The sequence below is a fragment of the Perca flavescens genome, chromosome 1, assembly GCF_004354835.1.
Source record: "Perca flavescens isolate YP-PL-M2 chromosome 1, PFLA_1.0, whole genome shotgun sequence".
NCBI lineage: Eukaryota > Metazoa > Chordata > Actinopteri > Perciformes > Percidae > Perca > Perca flavescens.
The window spans coordinates 38,812,268-38,836,661 of NC_041331.1; the positions used below are offsets into that span (position 1 = coordinate 38,812,268).

The 24,394-nt window shown below is 40.2% G+C and overlaps 1 protein-coding gene across 1 annotated transcript; it reads left to right on the forward strand.

The window, feature by feature from the left end:
- The first annotated feature begins 2,634 nt into the window (after positions 1–2,634).
- Positions 2,635–10,188, forward strand: LOC114557059 (high choriolytic enzyme 1). The gene is made up of 8 exons (XM_028580329.1): positions 2,635–2,715; positions 3,071–3,121; positions 3,544–3,675; positions 3,912–4,029; positions 5,713–5,891; positions 8,715–8,796; positions 9,847–9,971; positions 10,123–10,188. Coding segments are annotated over exons 1-8 (765 nt in total). The 5' UTR covers positions 2,635–2,639; the 3' UTR covers positions 10,125–10,188.
- Positions 10,189–24,394: the final 14,206 nt, after the last annotated feature.

The window sequence follows — 24,394 nt, forward strand, 5'->3', positions numbered from 1 at the left end:
CCACATCAGACAAAACAAGGTCCAGACGGACAAACTGTGGTCTACTGCGGTAGTCAGTGATGCAGGAGACTGTGGACACACCGACACCCATCGGCTGCAGCTTCTCACCCAGTAGCAGTGGGTGGATGGTGTTGAATGGACTGGAGAAATCGAAAAATGTGATTCTCACAGTGTCGCCACCCCCATCCAGGTGCAAATGAGCTCGCTGCAGAAGATAGATGACAGCATCGTCCCCTCCCAGATGAGGCTGGTAGGCAAACTGTAGAGGGTCCAGAGAAGATCTCACCTGCTGCCTCAGGTAGGCCAAGGCCAGCCTCTCCAGCACCCTCATCACATGGGACGTGAGAGCCACTGAAACAGTTTCATAGCACCTTGGGTCCAGTAGACCCGAACACCTCATATGTAATAGTTATGTGTAGGGGGGGTGTACCGTGTGCAGTCATTGAAAATAAGTTATTTTTATGTTCTTCACAGAAAATGAGCCAAGGCCAATGAGTTTGAGTCAGAAGAAATAATAAATAGCATCATTTTTCTTTTAGCAAACATTGAAAACGGGTCCCACAGACCCAAACACCATACAAGGGTTGAAGATGCAGTTGCACATGCAGTTGGGTCCGTGGGACTCCAAACAATGAGAAAGCAAAGTCACAATCTACTTAACACAATCTTTAAAGATTACCCAACATAACTAAAATCCCTCCAGACTCGTTTAGCAGGAACTTGTGTCCCTTATATAAGATCATTTCCAGTAAGCCCATTCATTGTCCCTCCAACAGAAACATGCAATTACTTTTGTCACGTTAGGGTACTCATCCCTCATCACAGGAATTCATTCAGTTGGAAACACGAGGGTTGGGTAATGCCGCATTACTGGACGCTTTTAGAGCAGCGCCCGCAGTCTCGTTGGCGTGCAGCTTAGAACTGATATTTACTGTAAGCTTGACTGCTACCAGGGAAACAAATAGACTTGACATACATCTTGAGATAACTCTTGTTATGATTTGATACTATAAATAAAATAAAATGGAATTGAATTATAGTATAGCACGTGCCAGGTACACCACCGCTCATATCATCCCTAAACTAGCAGTTAGATGCATTTATGGCCTGTATTACAAGGTACAAACAGAATGACATACATGTATCAAGAGCACAAATACAAATAGTATAGGCATCATGGTGTGACACAATTTCACTTAGAATCCGCTGCACGTCAGATACATGGGAGTTGCAGTAGAAAAACGCTGCCTGTGGAAACCCAGCAGAGAAGACTGATCTTCCAAACTCCGTAGACCTGCTGGTCGTCCTAGTTCTCCTCCCGGTGTCTGAACGCAGTGATACAAACTCATTTAATGGAGGAGAGGCCAAGTCATTGATTACTTTATAGACTAGACTAACATCAGCGAGGAAAACAAAACTGTCAGAGATCGTTCTTGATGTGGATGGCCCTTTACTCTTCTTTTCCTTTTTTATTCATTTATGGTTATATATCTGATATCTTGGTGAAATTTAACTAACCAAATTTCCTTAATTGTTTTTAAGTGTTGTTGAGTATTTCCATTTGATGCTACTTTATACTTCAACTCAACTACATTTAGGATATCATACTTTTTACGCCAAAATACACCCATCTGGCAGCTTTAGTTACTTTACAAATTAAGATTAAGAAAAGCTTATCACATATAATGTTCTCTTATTGATTACAACCCAACAGCTTTGCCTCGACAAGCTTCTACATTTAAATGCTGCTCATTTATTAATGCATCAGTTATAATAACCCAAAGGTATGATAAAGAATGAGAAACACCCACAGGGGCAATATTTGTGCATGATGCATACTTGTTCCTATTGTGTGGTATTGGTACAATTTCTTTCCTGGAAAATCAATGTGCTATGCAATGCTAAATATTTGACTGACGTATCCTTGGGCACACCCAGTGATAGTTGCCTATAAAGAGCCAGGAGCTGAACACCTGCTGCATCCACCATCAGAGTCCAGCTCACACAGGTAAACTCCTCGGATCTCCTTCTTATTCCTCCTTTTGTTCTTACCTTATTGTATTTAGCACAAACGTATTCCTTAATCACCAAATTCTGTTCGGATTTTGACTTTAATTTCAGATTTGCAGTTTAACAGCAGAGGACCACCATCATGACTCCAGTGATCTCCGTCGTCGTCCTCCTCCTCTCGTTGATGGTCTATCTTCCGGTAAGTCTGACTCTTTCAACACTGAGATTAAAAAGACTCCAAAAAGAAACTTTGTCATGGATTTGGGGCAATTTGAGATAATTCAGTTGGTTTGTAAATGATTTTATGAGCCTTTTAAGATGATAGAGATTTGTTGCAATTCATAAAAAAAGAATGTAATCCTTTCATTTACAGTACATACATTAAAAAAAATAATAATGTGACTCCGGTTTTCACTTGACAGAAACGGATCATAAAACCGTAGAAAACATTTTTTTTAAATGTGCAATGTTGTACCTTTGTGTTGCAGGGTGCAACAGGAGCTCCAACAAGTGAGTTGAATTTCTTTCTTTTCCTCTCAATTCACATCTGATCATGTGAATAATTTACAAGTTAAACTGCTGTTCATTGTTTCTGGTGCCATCTGTTTTCTCTGTTTCCAGCCAAGTCGATGGCAGTCTCTCAAATCATCGTGAAAGCTAATCCTGGCGTCTCTCAAATCATCGTGAAAGCTAATGCTGGCATAAGTAAGACAGAATTTTTATAAAAAATCAAACTTTTACGCTAGACACATAGCCAATGGTTGTACCACACATCACGACATGGTGTTGTTGGGAAATGTAGGGTTAGTACTACGAGCAGTGCTGCAAGATGAAGATTGTGTTTCCAAACGGACCAATCTGGCAACATTTCTGCAGCCGGCCGATTCCAACAGACGCAGTGTTGTTTGGTGCTTTTATTAATGGCCAAATTGGCTCGTAACTTTACAACGTAACCCACCAAAGTAAATGTTTACCGGCATTTAAAGCCCTGGATGTGAATAATCTACAAGTTAAACTGCTGCTCATTGTTTCTGGTGTCATCTGTTTTCTCTGTTTCCAGACAAGTCGATGGACGTCTCTGAAATCATCAAGAAAGCTAATGCTGGCATAAGTAAGACAGACTTTTTTATAGAATCTAACTTTAAATACATGATGGCAACACAATGAGACTTGATGTAGAGCTGAGATAATGAATCTGTTAGTCGAGAAACAAAAAATGAGTTGTCAACATTGATTGTTTCAGTCATTTACCAAAGATTCTTTCCAAACATTTGCTGGCCTCAGACTGTCAAGTGTGAGGATTTGTGATTTTCCTTCCTTATACAAATACCATAAATCAAGTATTTTTGGGTTTTCGACTGGTGGTCAGACACAAAACTTTTTTTTACTATATTTTTTACCTTTTATAGAATAAATTAAGGAAAAAATTTTATTTGCAGCCTAGCTCATTGGTCCATGTCCATCGCTCATGTAAAACTCTAGATTCCTGGTTTGAATATTCATTTAGGTGTCTGTTTATTTGTTGTTGTGCAGAAACGCCCCTGATCCACGGCGACATTGTACCAAATTTAAACAGGAATGCCGACCCCTGCGTGACCAAAGGCTGCTTGTGGCCCAAAACTGGAAGTTACGTCTACGTGCCCATCACCATCGGCCCTGAATACAGTGAGCTGCACTTACCTTGTTTTAGAGATACGCAGTTGCCAGAATAAAAATAGTGAAGAGGATGAATGATTTATAACTTTAGAAACACATTTTACTAATTATCCATGTTACAACCAAGTTCTATGTTTGCCAGCTAAGGTAAGAGGATAAGAGGTGAGATTTCGAGTTAATAAAGTTTCTATGCTTGAAGCAAATGTATGAACTGTTTCTCAGCAGCCTGTTCTTTGTCTCTGCAGCCACCGCAGAGAGCAACATCATCATTAATAGCCTGTTGACCTTCCATCAATACACCTGCATTCGCTTTGTCTGGCGTAGTACGCATCAGGATTACCTCAGCTTCTTCTCTGGAAATGGGTAGGCACACACACACACACACACACATATACACAAGTAAATATCTCTCTTACACCGCACCTCTCCCGCTGATTTAACTATGGATGCAGATTCGTGGGTCTGTGTGTGTCTGTTGGTGCATGGCAGACTTTATACTAAACCACACACCCACCCACACACCCACACACACACACACACACACACACACACACACACACACACACACACACACACACACACACACACACACACACACACACACCATGAAAATGCATTTGTTACTTTCTACATCTGCTCCCATTTTCTGATGCCTGTATGTTTGGCCATCAGCTACGGTGGCCGACAGGGTGCACTAAGACAAAAAAAACACATGCAAATAGACAAAACACAAGCAAATTAAAAAAACATCTTCATTAATTTGACAACACGCGCAGCATTTAGCAAACATGTTGCAGATACACACAACACAACCAAATACATAGACGCGCTGCAAATATAGAAACAATGCTAAATGAAAAGTACACAAATCCCCAAAAAAGAATGCAACAAATAAACGCTGCATCCAGATTACACAACGGAAGTTCTCCAGACTCTAGAGGGAGGGCTAAGTGGAACAGCTTGATTTTCGACCCCACGGAGTGAGAGAGAGAAAGGGAGCGAGAGAGAGAGCGAGCAGATGAGAGGTTTGTTTTGGAAATGGGAAGAAAAGTATAGTAAAAAGGTGACATACACATGTGCATATTAATTACTTTTACTGTATTATAAAAAGGAAACATAACTACCGTATTAGAGACTGACTTATACAAGAGCTTGCTCATTAGCCCATATGTATGTTACTGAAAAGTAAAACACTTCTAATTAAAAAAGGAAAACAAATGATCCACTCTCTCTTAACATAACCCCGCCTTCCGTTCTATAAACTGGATGCAGTATTTTTAATTTTTTTTCGTGGTTTGTGTGCTTTTCATTTAGCATTTTTGTTTCTGTATTTGCAGCGTGTTTATGTATTTGGTTGTGTTGTGTGTATTTGAAGCATGTTTGCTAAATGCTGCGCATGTGTTGTCAAATTAATGAAGATGTTTTCTTAATTTGCTTGTGCTTGCTGTATATTTGCATGTATTTTCTTAAGTTGCAGGGCGTTTGCCCCTGTCGGCCACCGTAATCATCTTGCATTCGGTCAGTGTTTAAAATATGATATAGACTCTGATCCTTTATTTAAATAAAAGTACCAGTACAAAAATGTAAAAATACTCTATTACAAGTAAAGGTGGTGCATTCAAACCATATAATATGTACCTAAGTAAAAGTATTATCAGAAAAATTTAAAATATAAAAAATAAAAGTGCTCTGCAGTAAAATACCCCGAGGCTAATATAAAAGAAGAAAAAACTGTTTTCATTATTTGGACATTGCTCAAATCTTGGAATTTTTGTGAAAAAACACATAATTTGACCTTGTTTGACCTCATATACTTCTTTAAATTAGTCCATCTGAGAAGTTAGAAGGGGAAATGTCCCTTTGGTGAACAAAATTAGAAACATGGATGACGCCTTTAACCACTGGCCTACAGGACCCCCGATCAATTTCGATAGTTCACTTCAAGATTCCCCAACACAACACAAGAGGGATGAGGAATGCATCAACAACACCAATATTTATTTACTGTGAAATCACTGTGTGTGTGTGTGTGTGTGTGTGTCTCAGGTGTTGGTCCTACGTGGGCCGTCAGCGAGGCAGACAGCAGGTCTCCCTGTTGAAAAACGGTTGTCTGTACACAGCCACGGTGCAGCACGAGGTTCTCCACGCTCTTGGCTTCCATCACGAGCATGTCCGCTCCGACAGAGACTCTTACGTCTCCATCCTCACCGCGAACATTCAGCCAGGTATACCCTCTTGATCAATGAGTCACACATAAGGAAAGTAACTACTGTCTACAGCCATGCTAGGAGCTCTGTGAGGCTGTTAAAGGGGTGATAGGATGATTATATAGAGTATTTCACACTGTTCCTTAAGGTCTCCTAATGGGGTATGTAACATTGGTTGGGCTGGAAATGGCCTGGTTGATATTTTATTGGACCTTATGCATCCCTGTGTTTTGGCCCTATTTGTAACAAGAGATGAGATATTTAGATGAGCTGCGCGCTGATTGGTTGAGCGAATCCCCATACACACACATTAGAGACGCGCGCTGATTGGTTGAGCGAATCCCTATTCACACACATTAGAGATGCGACAGAATCTCATAATCCAGACACTGCAATGTTTCATTACCAAATTCACTTTTTTATGCGAGAAATCAACTATATAAAGCTGAAATATGGGCCGTTTTACAAAAATATGGCTAATTGCAAATTTGGTAAGACGTGTCGGACTTTAGGAGCTTTTTTTGCGGCTAGCTAACTACACTTTCGGCATAACTATAGTATATTTACAGTTTGAATTTCATCACGGTATGTACAGGTTCCCCGAGTTCCTACAAAGCTTAGCTAACACTTGTCCGATTTCGGATTTCAATTTAATGCATTTTTGTGAATGTCAGAGGTCTCGTTAGGAGGAGGCTAACTAGCTCTCATTGATGGACTCCAGCTCACCGCGGGCTCTATCAATGAGACTCGTGGACAAGAAGCGTTTATTTCCCCGATTGTTTGTTTAAATAACTCAACACACATATCCATTATAAGATTAACTGGAACCTGCGGTAAGAGATTGTGGGTGTAACAAGCTCGCTGACCGCGCTCTCAGTCACACACCCGCCATTTAGCAGGAAGAGGGGAGGGAGAACAGCGAGGTGCAGGCCCTGGAGCTCTGTCAGGGCAGCGGCGTTTGGTAGTCCAGTCACCCAGAAAAGGGTGAGTTTGTGTGGGTATTGAGCACCACGGGCTGCCAGTCGTGACGGAGCTCAATCGAGCTCACAGCAGGCCGGGGTCTGTGAAGGAGGACAGGCAGGGTGGCGATGTAGCAACCCAGGCAGCACCGGCCGCTGAACTCCGACACACAGTCAGACAAAATTTGCAATTAGCCATCAATTTTCATAAAACGGCCCATATTTGAGCTTTACATAGTTGATTTCTCGAATAAAAAAGTTTCAGAAGTGAATTTTGTAATGGTATAGCAAAGATCTGCGCAACCTAGATTTAGAAGACTACCTGATCTCAGGTCAGTTGTGTAGCCTATGTAAATGTTGGGGTGTGACTCTTAATACATCCATGGGCATGACAAAGGTACTTTTAGCTTTCTTGAGATTTGCCCATTTTCAGCGGCAGTTTCAAAATATGAGATTTTCATAGTAAAGGGGTGTCAATAGGATTTTGAGCTTCTATGTATGTCCTATTTACCCACCGAACTGTCGTTATTCAACTATGACGAGGTAAAATCGGTTTTGCATTCTATCACCCCTTTAAGCAAAGCATTTGCTTTGACCTAAATGCTAACATTCTTGCAATTGCGATCCTAATTAGCTGATGTTTAGCAGATATAATGTCTAATATGTTCACCATGTCAGTTTAGTGTGTTAACATGCTAATAGTCTGGATCAAGGGAAGTACGTTTTCAGGATGTCCCTCACCTTCCGCTCTCTGTGTGTTGCCGTTCTCAAACTCTGCTCGTTTGGGAAACAACAACAAATCTCCAGCTAGATAGCTATCCACTTAAAACGGCAAGTGTTGAAGAACATTTGGATTGTGTAACAAGGCAGACCAGCATGGTTCTTTCGGGGAATGATGGTAAAGAGTTACAAAGAATATGTTTACGCATTTCCTCTCTAACAGGGGCATTTTGGGACCGATTGGTGGGATTGCGTGACCAAGGTGGTTTAAATAAACTGACTCAGCACAGAGATCTACCGACTGCTCTCTAGTAGAGTTAGATTCTCTGCCTGAGTTCAAACTTGACTTGGTCGGGCCGATACCCTTGATCAAGCATTTGTATTTTTTGAATCATTACTTTATTAGCCTAACTGGGTGGGGAGAAAGCTATGCCTCTCCAGCTTCTCCCATAGCTCTGAGTAGATGTCCTGCACTGACTTGAGTGTGCGGTAAACTGTGCTAAATCATGTCTCCCCCATTTGCAGCACTGTCTTCGATAATTGCGCAACCAGGCCAGATTGTTTCAGATATCTCACGAGACCTTTAGCAGCAGATATGGTCTCTCCTATATCCGGCACGTTGTCGGCCAGTGTGTTTGCATGCAGACCGTGGCGAAGGACAGTAGGCTATTAATTAGGTGATCGGGACAAGAAAGTCTCCTATATGGTTCCAGGGCTTTGATTATGTTGCTGACTTGATCTGTTACCCACACTATTCGGCCGAGGGAGCTAGGGTTGAGTTTTTTTTTTTTTTACGTTTCTTTATTCGGGTCCATTTGCGATCCATTCCATTCTGAATAAACAAACAACGCAGTTTACATGCTTCATCCTTGTTGCATTATTCATTATGAAAATTCTAAACAGATTTCTGTAGTTCAAACAACTCGGAATTGTAGTTGAGAACGTCAGTTATAACGGTCCACGTATAAAAAAAATTGTGTAGTTTAAATCAGGCTTGGGCTCATAATTACAGTTAATGTTTCGGGCCGGGCTGGGCTCGGACACAAGATGCACAGGCTCGGGTAGGGTCGGGCTTGATTTTTTGGTCCCAATCTAAGCTTTACTCTCTAACTAGCAGGGGCAAATGCTTCAATATTTTGGTCTGTTCTCTCCACCTGTGCAGGATTTGAATCAAACTTTGTGAAGGTGGCAACTAACAACTTGGGTACTCCCTACGACTTCAAATCTGTCATGCAGTACGGCAAGTGAGTGTTTTCAAATGTATTGTCACTGTGGTGGAAGAACTCTTATCTTTTACTTAAAGGGCAACTATTATATAGCATTTTCAGGATAAAACTTGCATTTTGTGTTTGTACTAGAACATGTTTACATGCTTTAATGATGAAAAACTTAATTTTTCTCATACTTCCCATGGCTGCTGCACTTGTATTCACCCTCTGTAGGAGTGCCAGTTTCTTTAATCCCTCCTCCCAAAAAAGCCCAGTCTGCTCTGATTGGCCAGCATGTTTCAATTCAATTTCAATTCAATTTTATTTATAGTATCAAATCATAACAAAAGTTATCTCGAGACACTTTACAGATAGAGTAGGTCTAGACCACACTCTATAAATTCCAAAACCCCAACAATTACAGTAATTCCCTCAAGAGCAAGCATTAGCAGTGGCTATTGCGACAGTGGCAAGAAAAAACTCCCTTTTAGGAAGAAACCTCAGCAGACCCAGACTCTTGGTAGGCGGTGTCTGACGGGCCGGTTGGGGGCGTGATGAACAGTGGTGATAACATTAGAAGTCACATTGATCTGTTTCCTGGAATCTCCGGTGCGCTCCAGTTTTGTTTCACCAGCTAGTTGAAGCCAGAGCTGGAGCTACTGCAACAGAGTATATAGCAGGACTTTGTACCGTGAAAAATCACCAATAAAGTAACTTAATTTAGCAAATACATGTAGTAGAGTAAAAAGTAAAATTTTTGCCTCTAAAATAGAGTAGAAGTATAAAGTTACATTAAATGGAAGTACTCAAGTACCTCAACATTTCACTTAAATACAGTACTTGAGTAAATGTACTTTGTTACATTCCACCATTGTGTATAGTGTATTTATATCATATATTAGGTTGCTCTCTTGTAAGTCATATTGTTTTCAAAGGAAAGAAAATTCAAAAGAACTAACAAACTGCGCAATGTAACTTTAATTCAGAGCCTGTGTGTGTGTGTGTGTGTGTGTGTGTGTGTGTGTGTGTGTGTGTGTGTGTGTGTGTGTCTATATACTAAACATGTTGTGTTCTGTGCTCCTCAAGATACTCCTTCTCCAAAAACGGCTTGCCAACCATCACCGCTAAGGCGAATCCTAACCTTGTGTTTGGAACCGCCGTACAGATAAGTGCCAATGACATCGCCCGCATCAACAAGCTGTACAAATGCTGTAAGTAGAAAATTAACAATATTCTTTAAAAAAAAAAAAACTTTTCACACATTTCACTACTGATCAGGTTATCATGTCATGGCACAACAAGGGAAAATTATTTGAAATACTATGTATATGAGATATTAATCAGAATCTCTTTTTTTTCCAGAAAATCTTCCAGAAGTTGTTTCAGCTTGTTAGAACTGATGGAAGAACATGTTGGGGATAAATGCAGATTACTTAGTCTTACTTTTAATCAGTTGTGATTTGATTTAAATCATTTACTCACTTCTTTACTGGTTTTAAAATATAAACTTTATTATTTGGTTATTGTTTTCCATCTGCAGATGATTGAATAAACTTACAAAAAGTGTGTTGCCTAAAAGTGTTTATTTAAACAAGAATTGCCACTAGCTATTTTAGTTGTACAAAGATGCAGGTGCATATTACAACATATTATCCATCTTATATCACTTTCTTTTTTTTTTTTTTTTTTTTAAAGGTAGAATATGTAGTGAGAATGACTCCCCTCCCTGGCTTATTGGAGAGAGAGAGAGAGAGAGAGAGAGAGAGAGAGAGAGAGAGAGAGAGAGAGAGAGAGAGAGAAAGAGAGTGGAACAGTGGTGAAGTGAGCTAGAGAGTGAATAAAGAGGAAGCAGCGTACACAGCGGTTATCAAAGCTCTTCTCATATTGTTTGGCAGCGATTATGTTCTAAAGAACAAAGAAACACACACACACACACCTCTCCAGGAATGTGCCGCATTGTCAGATTGAGTGAATGCAGAGCTTCATTCTGTCTTTTTCTCTCTGTCGGTGTCAGTTAGACTTGTAAGTTGATATGAAAAGCAGAGGGGCAAAGCAGCGGTTGGGAATGAGAATGGGCTGCAAACCATGCATAACCTGGGGGTTACACATCCAAAGGCTCTTTGTTACCGCCCACAAACGTCCCGCACACAGGAAAATAAACTGAAAAGAAAGAATCCAGGCAGAGGGTCTCCGTAGGTACAGACACCATCACACTTCTAGTGGCACATAAGTGATGTTTGAGAGGGATTACCTTTGTATTGGTCTATACATAGTTATTTGTGGAAAGCATAATATGTTATACCTTTAAGTCTCAAACACAATATACGATAACCAGTCAAAACGAAACAGAGACACCAATGAAGTGTAAAACAGTATTCTAAAACAATACTAAGGCAGTTAATCCCCTTAATGGGCAAATGTTCACTATCATTTTACAACAGAGTCAAAACCAAGACCAAGACTTTGAGGGGTTGAGACCAAAACAAGAGAAAAAACCTTGAGGGATTGAGACCAAAACAAGACCAAAACTTTGAGGGATTGAGAGAGAGAGTCAAGAACAAGACCTTGATGGGTTGACACTAAGTGAAGACCAAGACTTTGAGGGGTTGAAATTGACACAAGACCAAGACTTTGAGGGGTTGCGACCGAAACAAGCCCAAGACTTTGAGGGGTTGAGACCGAGTCAAGACCTTTACATCAGCCTTTCAGTCAAGGCCTAGAATGGTCCCTATGCCTTATAAAAGACATCCTCTTTCCCTGACATTCTGAATGCCACCCTCTTATATGATGCCATCTAGTACAGTTGCTCCACCCACTCATTAAAAGTTATGACGTGATGATTTATTTCCAGTGTCTTAAAGTCATCCCTGTTATTGTGGCCACCTAAGCCAGATTACTGATATTTATTCAGTGTATTAGGCTCTAATATTAATTGTACTACGATCTTACTTAGAAAAACAACAATTTCATCCCACATACTTTTAGTTTTGTTTAATTATACAGCATATGCACCAAAGTACCTGTTGCTTTCCCACATCTCCAGCAGGTGTCATTATTTATCAATTTAAGTCGCTATAATTTCCTTAGGAGTCCAATAGCTGCTTTTCAGATTTTCTACATTTTTTTCTGAATGCTTAAACCCTAACTGTGATTGTTATAGCACAATTTCTAAAACTATTAATACTTATAGCAAAACCACTCACTGAGTTTCCAAAACTAGAAGCACAAACACTGCTTTGAACTCAGTTTGCAATGTTGTAACACACACTTTGCAAAACTGTAGGTAAAATCCACTGCACAGCACTCTTTTTGCAGAACTGTAAACACAACTAACTGCTTTACACTCATTTTCCAAATGATCAACACACTCCTAGCAAAACTATACACATGTATGGCTATTACTTACACTATTTTGCCAACTGTCTGGCACACTATCACATGTGAAAACTGTTTTAGATAATTAGTTCACTTTGCAATCAGCCTAAGCACTATACATTTGATTTGATTTGATTTGATTTATTTAATTGTAAGAGAGTGCCTTACACATGATAAAAGGACATCAAGTACAATCGAGGATAAAAACACAATAAAGTCCAAGACTTATTTACATTGTGGTCCTCAACACACATCAGGACAAGACAAGATACTCAATGACATTACATTGAAGGATGCCGGTCCGGGATGCTAGCCTGGCTAAGGAAACTACCACACAATTCGCCACTGCAGAGACTCATATTCCAACCCAGTATCACGCCTAAGCGTGTAATAAAACGACAGCACACAAAATGGATATATATGCTACAAATACACATGGAACTGCTGCGTGATGATTATTACCGGAGCCTGGCTGAACACACTCACTCATCCCAGACGGCAGCTAGCAGCTAAAAGGGTAGGTGAATTTAAACAATGGCTAAGTTGCTAAATGCATCTTGTTGTCATGTAAGGGCCCTGTTCATGTTGCACAGACATTTTAATTGCATTTTGTGTCTGTTAAGAGGCACAAAGGCACTCTTTATCCTATGCCCCCATAAGTGCCGTTTTAGCTGAGTGGGAGCTCTCGGCATTAGCTGCAGCAGCTCCGTGTTGCTAGCACTGATTCGGCTCGTTTTTTTTTCTATCGACAGCACTCATATACATATAGCAATCAAGATTAATGTAAAATATGCGCAAGTGTTGGTTTCCGTAGCAGCCAGGCGCTTGTTGAGTTGCAGCCTTGGAGCACAGTAAGCGGTGCTCTAGTGTGGCTTTATTTTACATTGAAAAAGCCAGTCAAACTGCAACCCACCTTTGAATCAAAATAAAACTTTCCTCTTATTTGTGAAATAAGCATGTGACCCGTTTTCAACTCCACCACTCAAAGAATCGGAATCGAGAATCCATAAGAACCGGAATCGAAAGGAAGAATCGTAATTGGAATCAGAATCGTTAATATCCAAACGATGCCCAACCCTAACGATGTAGACTGATTTTTTTTTTCTTCTCAGTGAAATTACTATTTTGGGTTTTGACTTGGAAAAAAACACTTTGATATATGTAAATAACACCAATACTTGAAGTTTGGATCCCTCTATGTTTACAGAACTATGACAAAAGTATAACCTCAAACTGACATAGCCTACCTTGTGCACAAAGAAAGCAAAAGCCAGATGTGTTCTTTATTCATGCCATCAGTGTGTAGTTGGTGCATTGTGTGCTTTTAATTGTGATGGCTTGTGTTACCTGTTTGATACAAAAAAACATGTTTACAAAGGTTTGAAGAATTAAGCTAAGTTTATTAGCTTTTGCAAGAGAACTACAATGTTTTGCTGATTTGTTGAAAGGTTTTCTTATTTGTGTGTAGAGTTTTTCAAAAATAGCCAATAGTTACAAAAAATGTGCCTAAGCCATCAGAAAAAACTGTAAAAGAGTGACTTGCGATTGTGCTTTCCTGTGAGTGTTTATGCCAGCAATGTATTTTCCTTTCCAATTATTTTCAGGAATGATCACGATCAGATCTTTTTCTCAACTCATTTTCAAACCTTTAGGATTGGGTTCATGAGCTTTTCCAATTAGTTAATTAAAAAAACTTTAATGTGGCAACATCTGAAGAATAATTTACAAATCCAAATAATTTTGTTAGGGTTAGTTTTGATGTTTGCCCTTATACAATGTCTAATATGTAAAAAGTACCAAAATTGTTTAAGTCATTTTTGATTTCGCCAAAAGGATTTTACCGCACCTTCTCCAGTCAAATCACTCAACATGAATTCCCGATTTTACCCATGTTTTCAATATCAAAGGCTTTTAATGATTTACAATGTTTAATTAAACCTTATAGTAGTAGTAGAGGCCTTTAGATGCGAGAAAAGAATTAGAGAAGTTCTGAATAAGTCAAAAGGCTAAATGGGGAATGTAATGTGATAGCCACAAAAGGTTTTCAGACAGCCTTGCATGAATGGCTTCTTCTGATTGGAGGAAATCTAGTTCTGATATCAACAACTATCACTGGTGGAAGAAGCATTTTAATATTTTACTTAAGTAAAAAATTCCACACAATATTGTAAAAAAAATACTCCATAAAAGTCCTACTTTCGTAGTTAAGTTATAAGTACAGAAGTCTTATCGCTAAAATGTACCTAAAAAACAAAAGTTAAAGTAGACTACTCATTACCCAGAATGCCTCCTTAATCTGTGAAAAAAGACATCAAATTAAATAACTTTCTGATGAAAATTAGTAGCAGAGTTAGCAAAAATTGCATTGCATGAAAATAGAAAAACTCAATTTAAGTACAACTTGTACAAATATACTTTAAACCCAATAGATAAAAGCTTAAAATGTAAACAAAGCAAAACAATTGTAAATTGCCTGGCTATAATAACTAATATTAGGACAATTTGAATATGTATCCCTTTATTACTTAGTCAATGGTTTAGTTAAAATTTCTTAATAAAGGCAGACATTTGTTTAATAAAAATTTACAAAAATAAAAAGATGTGGTTTTATGTTTCCACCAAAGGGAGGCAGCAGTACTCCTCCAACATTTGGAGGGGATGTACGGTTTGGATCATATTCTCCTCAGCTGTCAGTGTGATTTAACATCAGTTCTCTCTTTAACTGATGGATACTACTGTATGGTTACATGACTATCTACGGACACGACAGTCCCAGAATAAATGTCATCACAGGTTAAAGCCACCTTTATTTACATTTTACACAACGTCCCAACTTCATTGGAATTGGGGTTTGTAAGATTCAGCCGATGCAGAAGTTAGAACTGAAGATTAAAGAGTTTATAAGAAAGTATTATTCTTTTGTCCAGTAAAAACTTCCTAAAAGAATTTGACAATTCAAAATGACTGAAAAAACGTACACAGATTATGATCCATCTGATAAATTCCTTGCGGGTTGCTGGCCCATTAACCATGGGCGGAGCGAGGGGGGGCTTCTGGGGTTCCAGCCCCAAATGTTTTCTCAAAAGCAACAAATCTTTTAGGGTTTTAAATTACCTTCAACGTTGTGCCATTTCCCCTCAGTCTATCTAAAGCTGTTTATGCAACATTCCTACCCTACGTACATTATTGAATAGTAAAATACATTTTTGCTTCTTTTTAGGGGTCAGGAGTGAACATTTGGTATCTTCAACATTTGTTGCGTTGATGGTTTCAGAATGATGAAGACATTTGGAGAACAATAGATACCAAACAGGATGGCAGCTCTACAGGATGATTCTTTCCCTTGGCAACTATCATGTTTTTACCAAATGATGTACAGATGTGTAGGTCCTCTGTTATCAAGTGCCTTGAAAAATAGTGTACATAGCTGCTGTAGATGAAGCATGCCCCCGGATCGCCTCTAGATTTTGGGCTGAGCCCCGAATGTTTACAACATCTGGCATCGGCCCTGCCATTAACAACTAACCACTGACTCAATGACCCTCAGGTGACACAACCCACTAGAGGTTACATTTCTGGAGCTCCCCACTAGTCAGTCAGAACTGAAGAAGTCTCTCAGATGAGAGGTGAAACATCCTCAAGAAATTCAAGCAAATCCAGTTGCCTTTTCTTATCACAGAGAACTATGGGATGACAAACAGGTTGCTTTATATTCATGACTGAATATACATTAGGCCTATATACAGCGTGCTTAGATTTATATTGACAGTGATAAGATTCATATCACTTGATAGTTATTGTGGGCGTGTAATTTATGAACAAGAAAGCGTATACAGTTATACAAGCAATACCAGCATTTTATACATTGTATTCTATTTGTATTTGTGCTCTTGATACATTTATGTTTCTCTGTTTGTATCTTGTAATACAGGTCATAAATGCATCTGTCTAACTGCAGTGTCAGTTTATGGATAATATGAGCGGTGGGGTACCTGACATGTGCTATACTATATAGGACTGTCTATATCTGGACTGACTTGAATGGACTGTAAGTGGAAATATGTACTTGTTAATGCATCTCCACCTTGTTATTTGTTGTAGGCTATGTGGCTGTCTGGGTGTGTGGAATAGTAAGTGAGTAAAAAAAAACGTTACACCCAACAACATGCAGCCGTGTCCCATTTCTGAGTAAGAACATTTTGTTACTCAGATTGTTTTGGTCACATTATGTCAAGTCAATTTTATTTACAAACCCCAATTCCAATGAAGTTGGGACATTGTGGAAAACGTGAATAAAAAAAGAATACAATGATTTGCAAATCCCTTTTTAACCTATATTCAATTAAATACACTACAAAGACAAGATATTGTATGTTCAAACTGACAAACGTTATAGTGTTTTTGCAAATATTTATTTTGAATTCGATGCCTGCAACACGTTCCAAAAAAGCTGGGACAGTGGCAACAAGAGACTGGGAAAGTTGAGGAATGCTCAAAAAATACCTGTTTGGAACATTCCACAGGTAAACAGGTTAATTGGAAACAGCTGAGTGTCATGATTGGCTATAAAAGGAGCATCCCCAAAAGGCTCAGTTGTTCACCAGCAAGGATGGTGCGAGGGTCACCACTTTGTGAACAACTGAGTAAGCATATAGTCCAACAGTTTAAGAAAAAAGTTTCTCAATGTTTAATTGCAAGGAATTTAGAGATTTCCTTATCTGCAGTCCATACTATCATCAAAAGATTCAGAGAAACTGCAGAAATCTCTGCACGTAAGTGGCAAAGCCGAAAACCAACATTGAATGCCCATTGAACACATTGAACTTCGGAAAACCATTGTCAGACAACACCGTTCGTTGCTACATCTACAAGTGCAAGTGAAAACTCTACCATGCAAAGCGAAAGGCATATTACAACAACACCCAGAAACGCCGCCAGCTTCTCTGGGCCCAAGGACATCTGAGATAGAGTGACGCAAAGTGAAAAACTTTGCTGTGGTCTGACAAGTCCACATTGTTTTTGTAAATCATGGACGTCATGTCCTCCGGGCCACAGAGAAAAAGGACCATCCAGATTGTTATCAGCGCAAAGCAGAGGTGTCAAAAGTATTCATATTCATTACTCAAGTAGAAGTACAGATACTAGGGTTTGAAAAGACTTCTGTAGAAGTTGAATAATCAACTCAAGCTTTTTACTTAAGTAAAAGTGTGAAAGTAATGGTTTCAAAACTACTTAAGTATAAAAGTAAAAGTAATGTAAGGGGAAAATTTAAGGACAAAAGCTTAGCCCCCACAGGGGCCTATAGTGCACTACCCCACCTCCACAAAAAATGTTTTTTCTAAAGGCTATAATGACTATAATAATGTTATATTAAAATCATACCTGCAAACTCAGAAGGGCTGAAAAAGGTGACACATATCTCTCTCTCTCTCTGTGTTTTTCAGACAATGGCAGCTACAGTCTGGTGTTAGACTCCATCCATCCATCCATCCATCTTCGTCCGCTTATCCGGTGTCGGGTCGCGGGGGGAGCAGCTCCAGCAGGGGACCCCAAACTTCCCTTTCCCGAGCAACATTAACCAGCTCCGACTGGGGGATCCCGAGGCGTTCCCAGGCCAGGTTGGAGATATAATCCCTCCACCTAGTCCTGGGTCTTCCCCGAGGCCTCCTCCCAGCTGGACGTGCCTGGAACACCTCCCTAGGGAGGCGCCCAGGGGGCATCCTTACCAGATGCCCGAACCACCTCAACTGGCTCCTTTCGACGCAAAGGAGCAGCGGCTCTACTCCGAGCTCCTCACGGATGACTGAGCTTCTCACCCTATCTCTAAGGGAGACGCCAGCCACCCTCCTGAGGAAACCCATTTCGGCTGCTTGTACCCTGGATCTCGTTCTTTCGGTCATGACCCAGCCTTCATGACCATAGGTGAGGGTAGGAACGAAAACTGACCGGTAGATCGAGAGCTTTGCCTTCTGGCTCAGCTCTCTTTTCGTCACAACGGTGCGATAGATTGAATGCAATACCGCACCTGGTGTTAGACTCCTCTCCAGTGAAATACAGACACACTTTTACACCGTTTAGCTGTCAGCATTTTAACTGTGTGTACTCGAGCTGCTAGCTAACGGTAGGCTAACATTACCTGCTGCTGAGTGTAGTGTTAACTAGCGTCCCGTGCTGCGATGTTTCAGTTCCCTCTAACATCCATTTTTGGAGCATCAGAGGGAAGCGCAGGCATTTAAATGGCACCTAAAAAGGCACCGAAATCCGCGTTGCTTTCGGTCAGGTAGATAACGGTCGTTAAGGCACCGGTGCCGTATTAGCACCGGGTCTGTGCAGGTGCGAAGGAGCGCGTACAAACCAATAGGGTGTCAGAATGGTATATGTTTATACTTCTCATCCAACCAGAATTACATTCACGCTATCAGATTTATCTTATAGGTTTTTTTTTGTGTGTGTTTTTTTAAGATAATTTCCAGTAGGCCGATTCTTTGTCCCTCCGACAGAAACATGCAATTACTTTTGCCACGTGGAGTACTCATCACTTATTTTGTTAAGAAACAAAGCAGGAATTCATTCAGTTGGAAACACACTGGGGTTGGGTAATGCCACATAATAACTGGACGCTTTAGAGCAGCGCCACAGTCACGTTGTCGTGCAGCTTAGAACTGACATTTACTGTAAGCTTGACTGCTACCATGGAAACAAAATAGACTTTTAGTAATTTTACGCGTACAACCCCCAGACAGCAAGACAAGGTTGTGATCTGACTTGCCAAGGGGGGGTAGGGCAGTGGTACTGTACGCATCCTTGGCATTTGCATACAGGAGGTCCAGAGTTTTATTGTCTCTTGTGGGGCAGTTAATATATTGTTGAAAGTCCGGGAGGGATTTATCCAGTGAAACATGATTAAAATCCCCAGTGATAACCATGAAGGTGTAACCCACTTCAGAGTATGTACACCCTAGGTTCGTAGGAGCTGAGAAGTACAGTAATAACCAAGCAACACAGGTGTAATGTTTTGAAATGTGTAAATTCTTTAGTTCAACAAAATAGTTCAAACGCTTTACAACAATTGTGTGCACACTACCTATGGGCCCAAATTAAATTTAGAATAACATAAAATGTCCTTTTTGAAAATGTTCCTTGGGAGTTGTCCTCAAGAATCCCAGAGTTCAATTCAGAATTTCAGTCAGTCAAAAGGGGGATAGTCAAAGTCAAGGGTAAATAGTCGAAAAGGAAAATGCTGCGGAGTCCAGGATCTATGATATCAACTATTTCTTGAAGTGTTGTACAACATTATATCACTGTTCAGAAAATATCATATCATAGTTCACATGAAGAACAATAGCTATTTTAACTATTAAAGTCAGAATATACCATTTTAACCTTATGTCATTACAATTGAAATGTAATTATGAGAACACATTGTACTAATGAACTTTTCCTTTCTGCTTTTAATCCCTTTTTACATAGGATTTTTTTAGATTTTGAATACAGTTTTTAATTGAAAACCATTTATATGAACTTCAGCATTTGCTGATTTAACCACTTTAAATAGCTTAAAATTATATTTTATATTCTCCTGTATGTAACTGTAACCTTAAGTCACATATATACCACAAAATAAAATGTTACAAGAGCATATTTTTGTAATACATGCCAAATTAGTTGACAATTCTCCCTAAACCATGAAATAAATGTCTTTTATCATGTTACATTCCTTCAAACAACAAAAATGTTTGAATAATCACTAACTGGAGCTAGCATGTCCACCTAGTGTTTATTTCCACACACACAATCATTGAACACTTTAGCTTACCAAGAAAGGATTTCCAGTATGAGAATCCAGGACAGATAAAAGCGATTTCTGGATGGTTCTCCAATTTCTAAAACAAAGTATACATGTGTTTACATAACAAACTAAATCATATTTAACTGTTAGCAAAACAACAGGTCTTCATACCTTTTCTTCTCAATCTTTTTTTAACTCGTGTGAGAACTAGGCGTGCACCGATCCGATATTACGATCGCATATCGGCCCTGATATTGCAAAAATAGCTGGATGGGTGGATCGGAAAAATAAACAGATCCACGGGCCGATCCAGTTTTGGGTTTTTTTTACACTCCATCGCTGCACCGGGGCCCCTGTTAACTGCGTACCCTTCTCACTCATGGTAGTAACTTTATAACACAACAATTAAAAACCCACTAGTAGCTAACGTAGCTAACGTTAGATGCTAGTCTCACATAGCCAGACATTACTCCACAGCACAGCGGAGTAGCTAACGGTAGATGCTAGTCTCACATAGCCAGACATTACTCCACAGCACAGCAGAGTAGCTAACGTTAGATGCTAGTCTCACATAGCCAGATATTACTCCACAGCACAGCGCAGTAGCTAACGGTAGATGCTGGCTATATTGACAGTCATAAAAGCCCGTGCTCACGCGGAGCTCTGTAACCAACTGACAGACACACTTTTTCGGCTTAAAATTACAGTATGAACCGCTAAAAACACAACAACCTCACTGTCCTCTCCACACGCCAGTCAGGCACACTTCACTGGCTTAGAATTACAATACGAAACGCTAAAAATACCACTACCTTGCCGACGGAACACACTTCATTGGCTTAGAATTACAGCAACAATCGCTAAACACACTGCAAACTCACAGTCCTCTCTTTCCGATTTACAACCCCCCTCTCGTGGCTTAAAATAACTCACCATTGTTGGCTCCTCCCGGTAACGTTAGCAGTTAGCAGGGTTAGCATGCCGGCGTTAGCCAGGACCAGTCGGGATCACTTTACTGGCTATGTCTCAATTGTTTTTGCGAGTAACCAACTCGGGTACTCTAGCTATATAATTCAATGTGAGTACACAAATGTTGAAAGGACAAAAAAATGCCCATCCCTAGTAGCTATGACAAATTAGCCTGAAGCTAATGCTTACCTGTTCAGGAGAAAATAAGCCAACTCTGCGTCCTTTTGGGATCTAAGCTGTCTCCATCTTTCAAATACATCTCCAATATTTACTTATTATTACTAGGGGGTTGTTACGTCTCTGGTCACGCAACTGTTAGAAACATGCTGTTTTCTTTTTTTATGTCATGTAGAATCTATCTCCGTTGATCCTGTTTGTTTGTTTGCTGCTTTCATGGCTGTACTACCGTTAAAGATGTAGCGCGCTGGGTTTACATGTTTACAGGTATATGTGGCAACCCGGCCTGGCTGTCAAACTGGGCCGTTGATAACAACACACAGATCAAAACATAAACAGACATTACGTCACGGAATGTAAATTTCAAAAAGAAAAAATACTGACATTAGCATTGTTGTCAGAAAAGATAGTATTTCAGTTTAACATGTTTCCTTAATATCTGATGAGGCATTGGTGTCATTTTTGGATTTATTACAGTACAAATATTAAATATTGGACCTTTAAACAGTTCCATCCATCCATCCATCTTCGTCCGCTTATCCGGTGTCGGGTCGCGGGGGGAGCAGCTCCAGCAGGCGACCCCAAACTTCCCTTTACATTTACAAATGTAGCTACACCGCCGAATGGCATGCTGGGTAACATTACAGCTGCTATCCTAGCTAGCCAGGTAGCATAACAGTCTGTTAAGCTGGGAAAGACTATGGTCAGTACTGCACAAGAACCGAGAAGAAAGTTAGCCAGAGGATGAAGAAAGACCGGAGATACACCAAAACAACGTGTGCTCAAGAGAGGAGCTGTCTTTTGTTCCAAAGTTTTTTCTTTCTAACAAATCGGACATAATTTAGCCACTGTTGTTGCCCATCGCTCTAACGTTACTCGGCCGTGCTAACGTTACTGTGCTAATGTTAAAGACCTGTCACTTCAAGCATGCAGCGGAGCAACGTTATGAACGCAATCCACCTCCGGTCCCGCTACAGACCGTTGAGAAAGACGGATTCAGAGCAATGATTAAAACTCTGGATTTAAGATGTTTTGCCTCGCTGAAATACGTCCGCCAACCTACTAACATTATTCAAACAGCGAAGGAGGCTGACAGCGGAGCTACGTTCAGTCCCCCACTACAACCACACTACAACCTAACTTACCTGTGGCCAAGGTAGTGGTTATACAGTACTAGCTTACAACTATTTAGTTTTAAAAGGGAAACAGTGTTAAAGTTGTTTGTATGTGTAGGCTATTCATTCGATTTGAGTTTATTTTACTACTTTGCAGTTTGCACAATACAAATAGTTTAGCTTCTGTAACTGTTTCATGGATTCCCCTTCATACAAAGTTATTGTTTAATGTCGTGGAGCTAAGCAAACCCTTAATCACAAGCTTTTAGTAAACATGATGACATTAACATGTTTTTGTGATATTCTATGTACTCCTGACTGTAGAATAAGCCATTATAAACCTATATAAAGGTGGCCCATTATTGATTGCCCATTATTATGTATTTAAATTTATTTTAAGAAGTTTGATTACATTATATTTTCGATTTGAATGCACAATTGTTTTTTAAATAAAAAATAAATAAGAATTTAATACATTACATCTATGTTATTTTGTCTTAGTTAGGAAAGTAATGTTTAGTTAGGAAGGTCTGGTGCCTTTAGTTACTTCCACATGGTGGAAGGAAGGTATGATGTGGAAGGTATACAGTTTATTATTAATTCAGCAACGGTATCGGATCGGTATCGGGTATCGACAGATACACAAAGCCCTGGCATCGGTATCGGTATCGGGACTGAAAAAGTCGGATCGGTGCATCCTTAGTGAGAACCCAAAGCAGTGCTCCATCTGTTTCCAGCGATGTCCGCTAAGGAAGTATTTTAGCGCGCTACTTCCGGTTTCCCACAAAATAAAATGTATTTGTCAAAATAAAACCCCCCATCACTCATAAACGTACAGTATGGATAAATAATGATAGTAATTGAATACAATTAACTGGTTAAACCCTTTAAGGCGGGTTACAATGGCATTGGGCTGCTGCGTCTGAAGCTGTGAGACAGTGGTGTGGATGAAGTCAGCAGCTGCCTCCGCGTCAGAAGATGTTGAAATGTAAACAACGATCACTATGGCGGATGTAAATTCCCCTCGGAAAATAATATGGGCGAAACCCCACAGCCAGCAGTTCAATGTCCGGGCTTCAGAAACGTTCCTTCACATTCACATGTCCGGGATTGCACCACTTTTCACTCACATACAGTGCAGCCCCCCCTCCATTCTTCTTACCGCTTTCTCTAACGACCCTGTCCGCCCGAACCGTCAGAAAGCCGGGAACTGCCACGCCATGGCCCGGGATGTGCGAGTGCAGCCATGTTTTGGTTAAAGGTGCCCTGCCCCACGTATTTCATGATTTTGTGGTAATGTCTGAAGTTCTACCATGGACTCTGTAACATTTCTTTTGGAAAAAATGCCTTGGTTACCTTGTTTCAAGCCATTCTAGCGTGGTATAGAAAGCCTACAGGAAGACTCAGCTCGATTTCTGCCAGTTCTCATTAATATTCAACAAGCTAAGCTGTTTGAATCTGATTGGCTAACAGCTAGCCAATGAGAGCCTGACTGTCAGAATCCTTTACCCAGCCCAACTGGGCGAGCTAATGAATAGTAATGAGCTCAGGCAACATGACGTCATACTGACCATCTTTTGTAATTGGCCTGATTTCACTGCTTATTTCTTTTCAGTGGCTAGAGCTGACAGAGGAGGTAGCAGTTCTTTTTCACATTCACAACATAACACAAACACATATGGGCCTAACATATTTAAAAAAATGGAAGTAAAAACGGTTTTGTAGGGCACCTTTAAACACAGTATGTTGCACTCGCTAAAATCCCTCTGGGTTTTAATGAGCGCCGCCAGTTTGTCCGTCTTATTTCCCAGAGACCGTACATTCCCCATAATGATCGCTGGGCTCTGTAGTTCCTTCGGGATTTCAGGCTTGGCCCCCGGCAGCAGCACAGGTCGACACAGCACTATCAGCTGATTGCGTGTGTAAACAATCGTCCCGCTGCCTTGAGCGCAATATGCAGTTACAAAAAATGACCAAAGTAAGAATAGAACCAAGAGAAAAATCAGCAGAAGCCATCTCAACACAGATGTTCTTAGTGACCATAAAAAAAGAACTGAACTTAAAGACCAAAAAGTGACAAAAAAACACACAAAATACACACATACACACATCAGGAGCTGCTGCAACTGGCTACCGCACGACACAGCGCCAGCGGTGCCGAGAGTAAGAATAGGAGAACCGGACGCTGTGCCGAGGATAAGAACAGCCA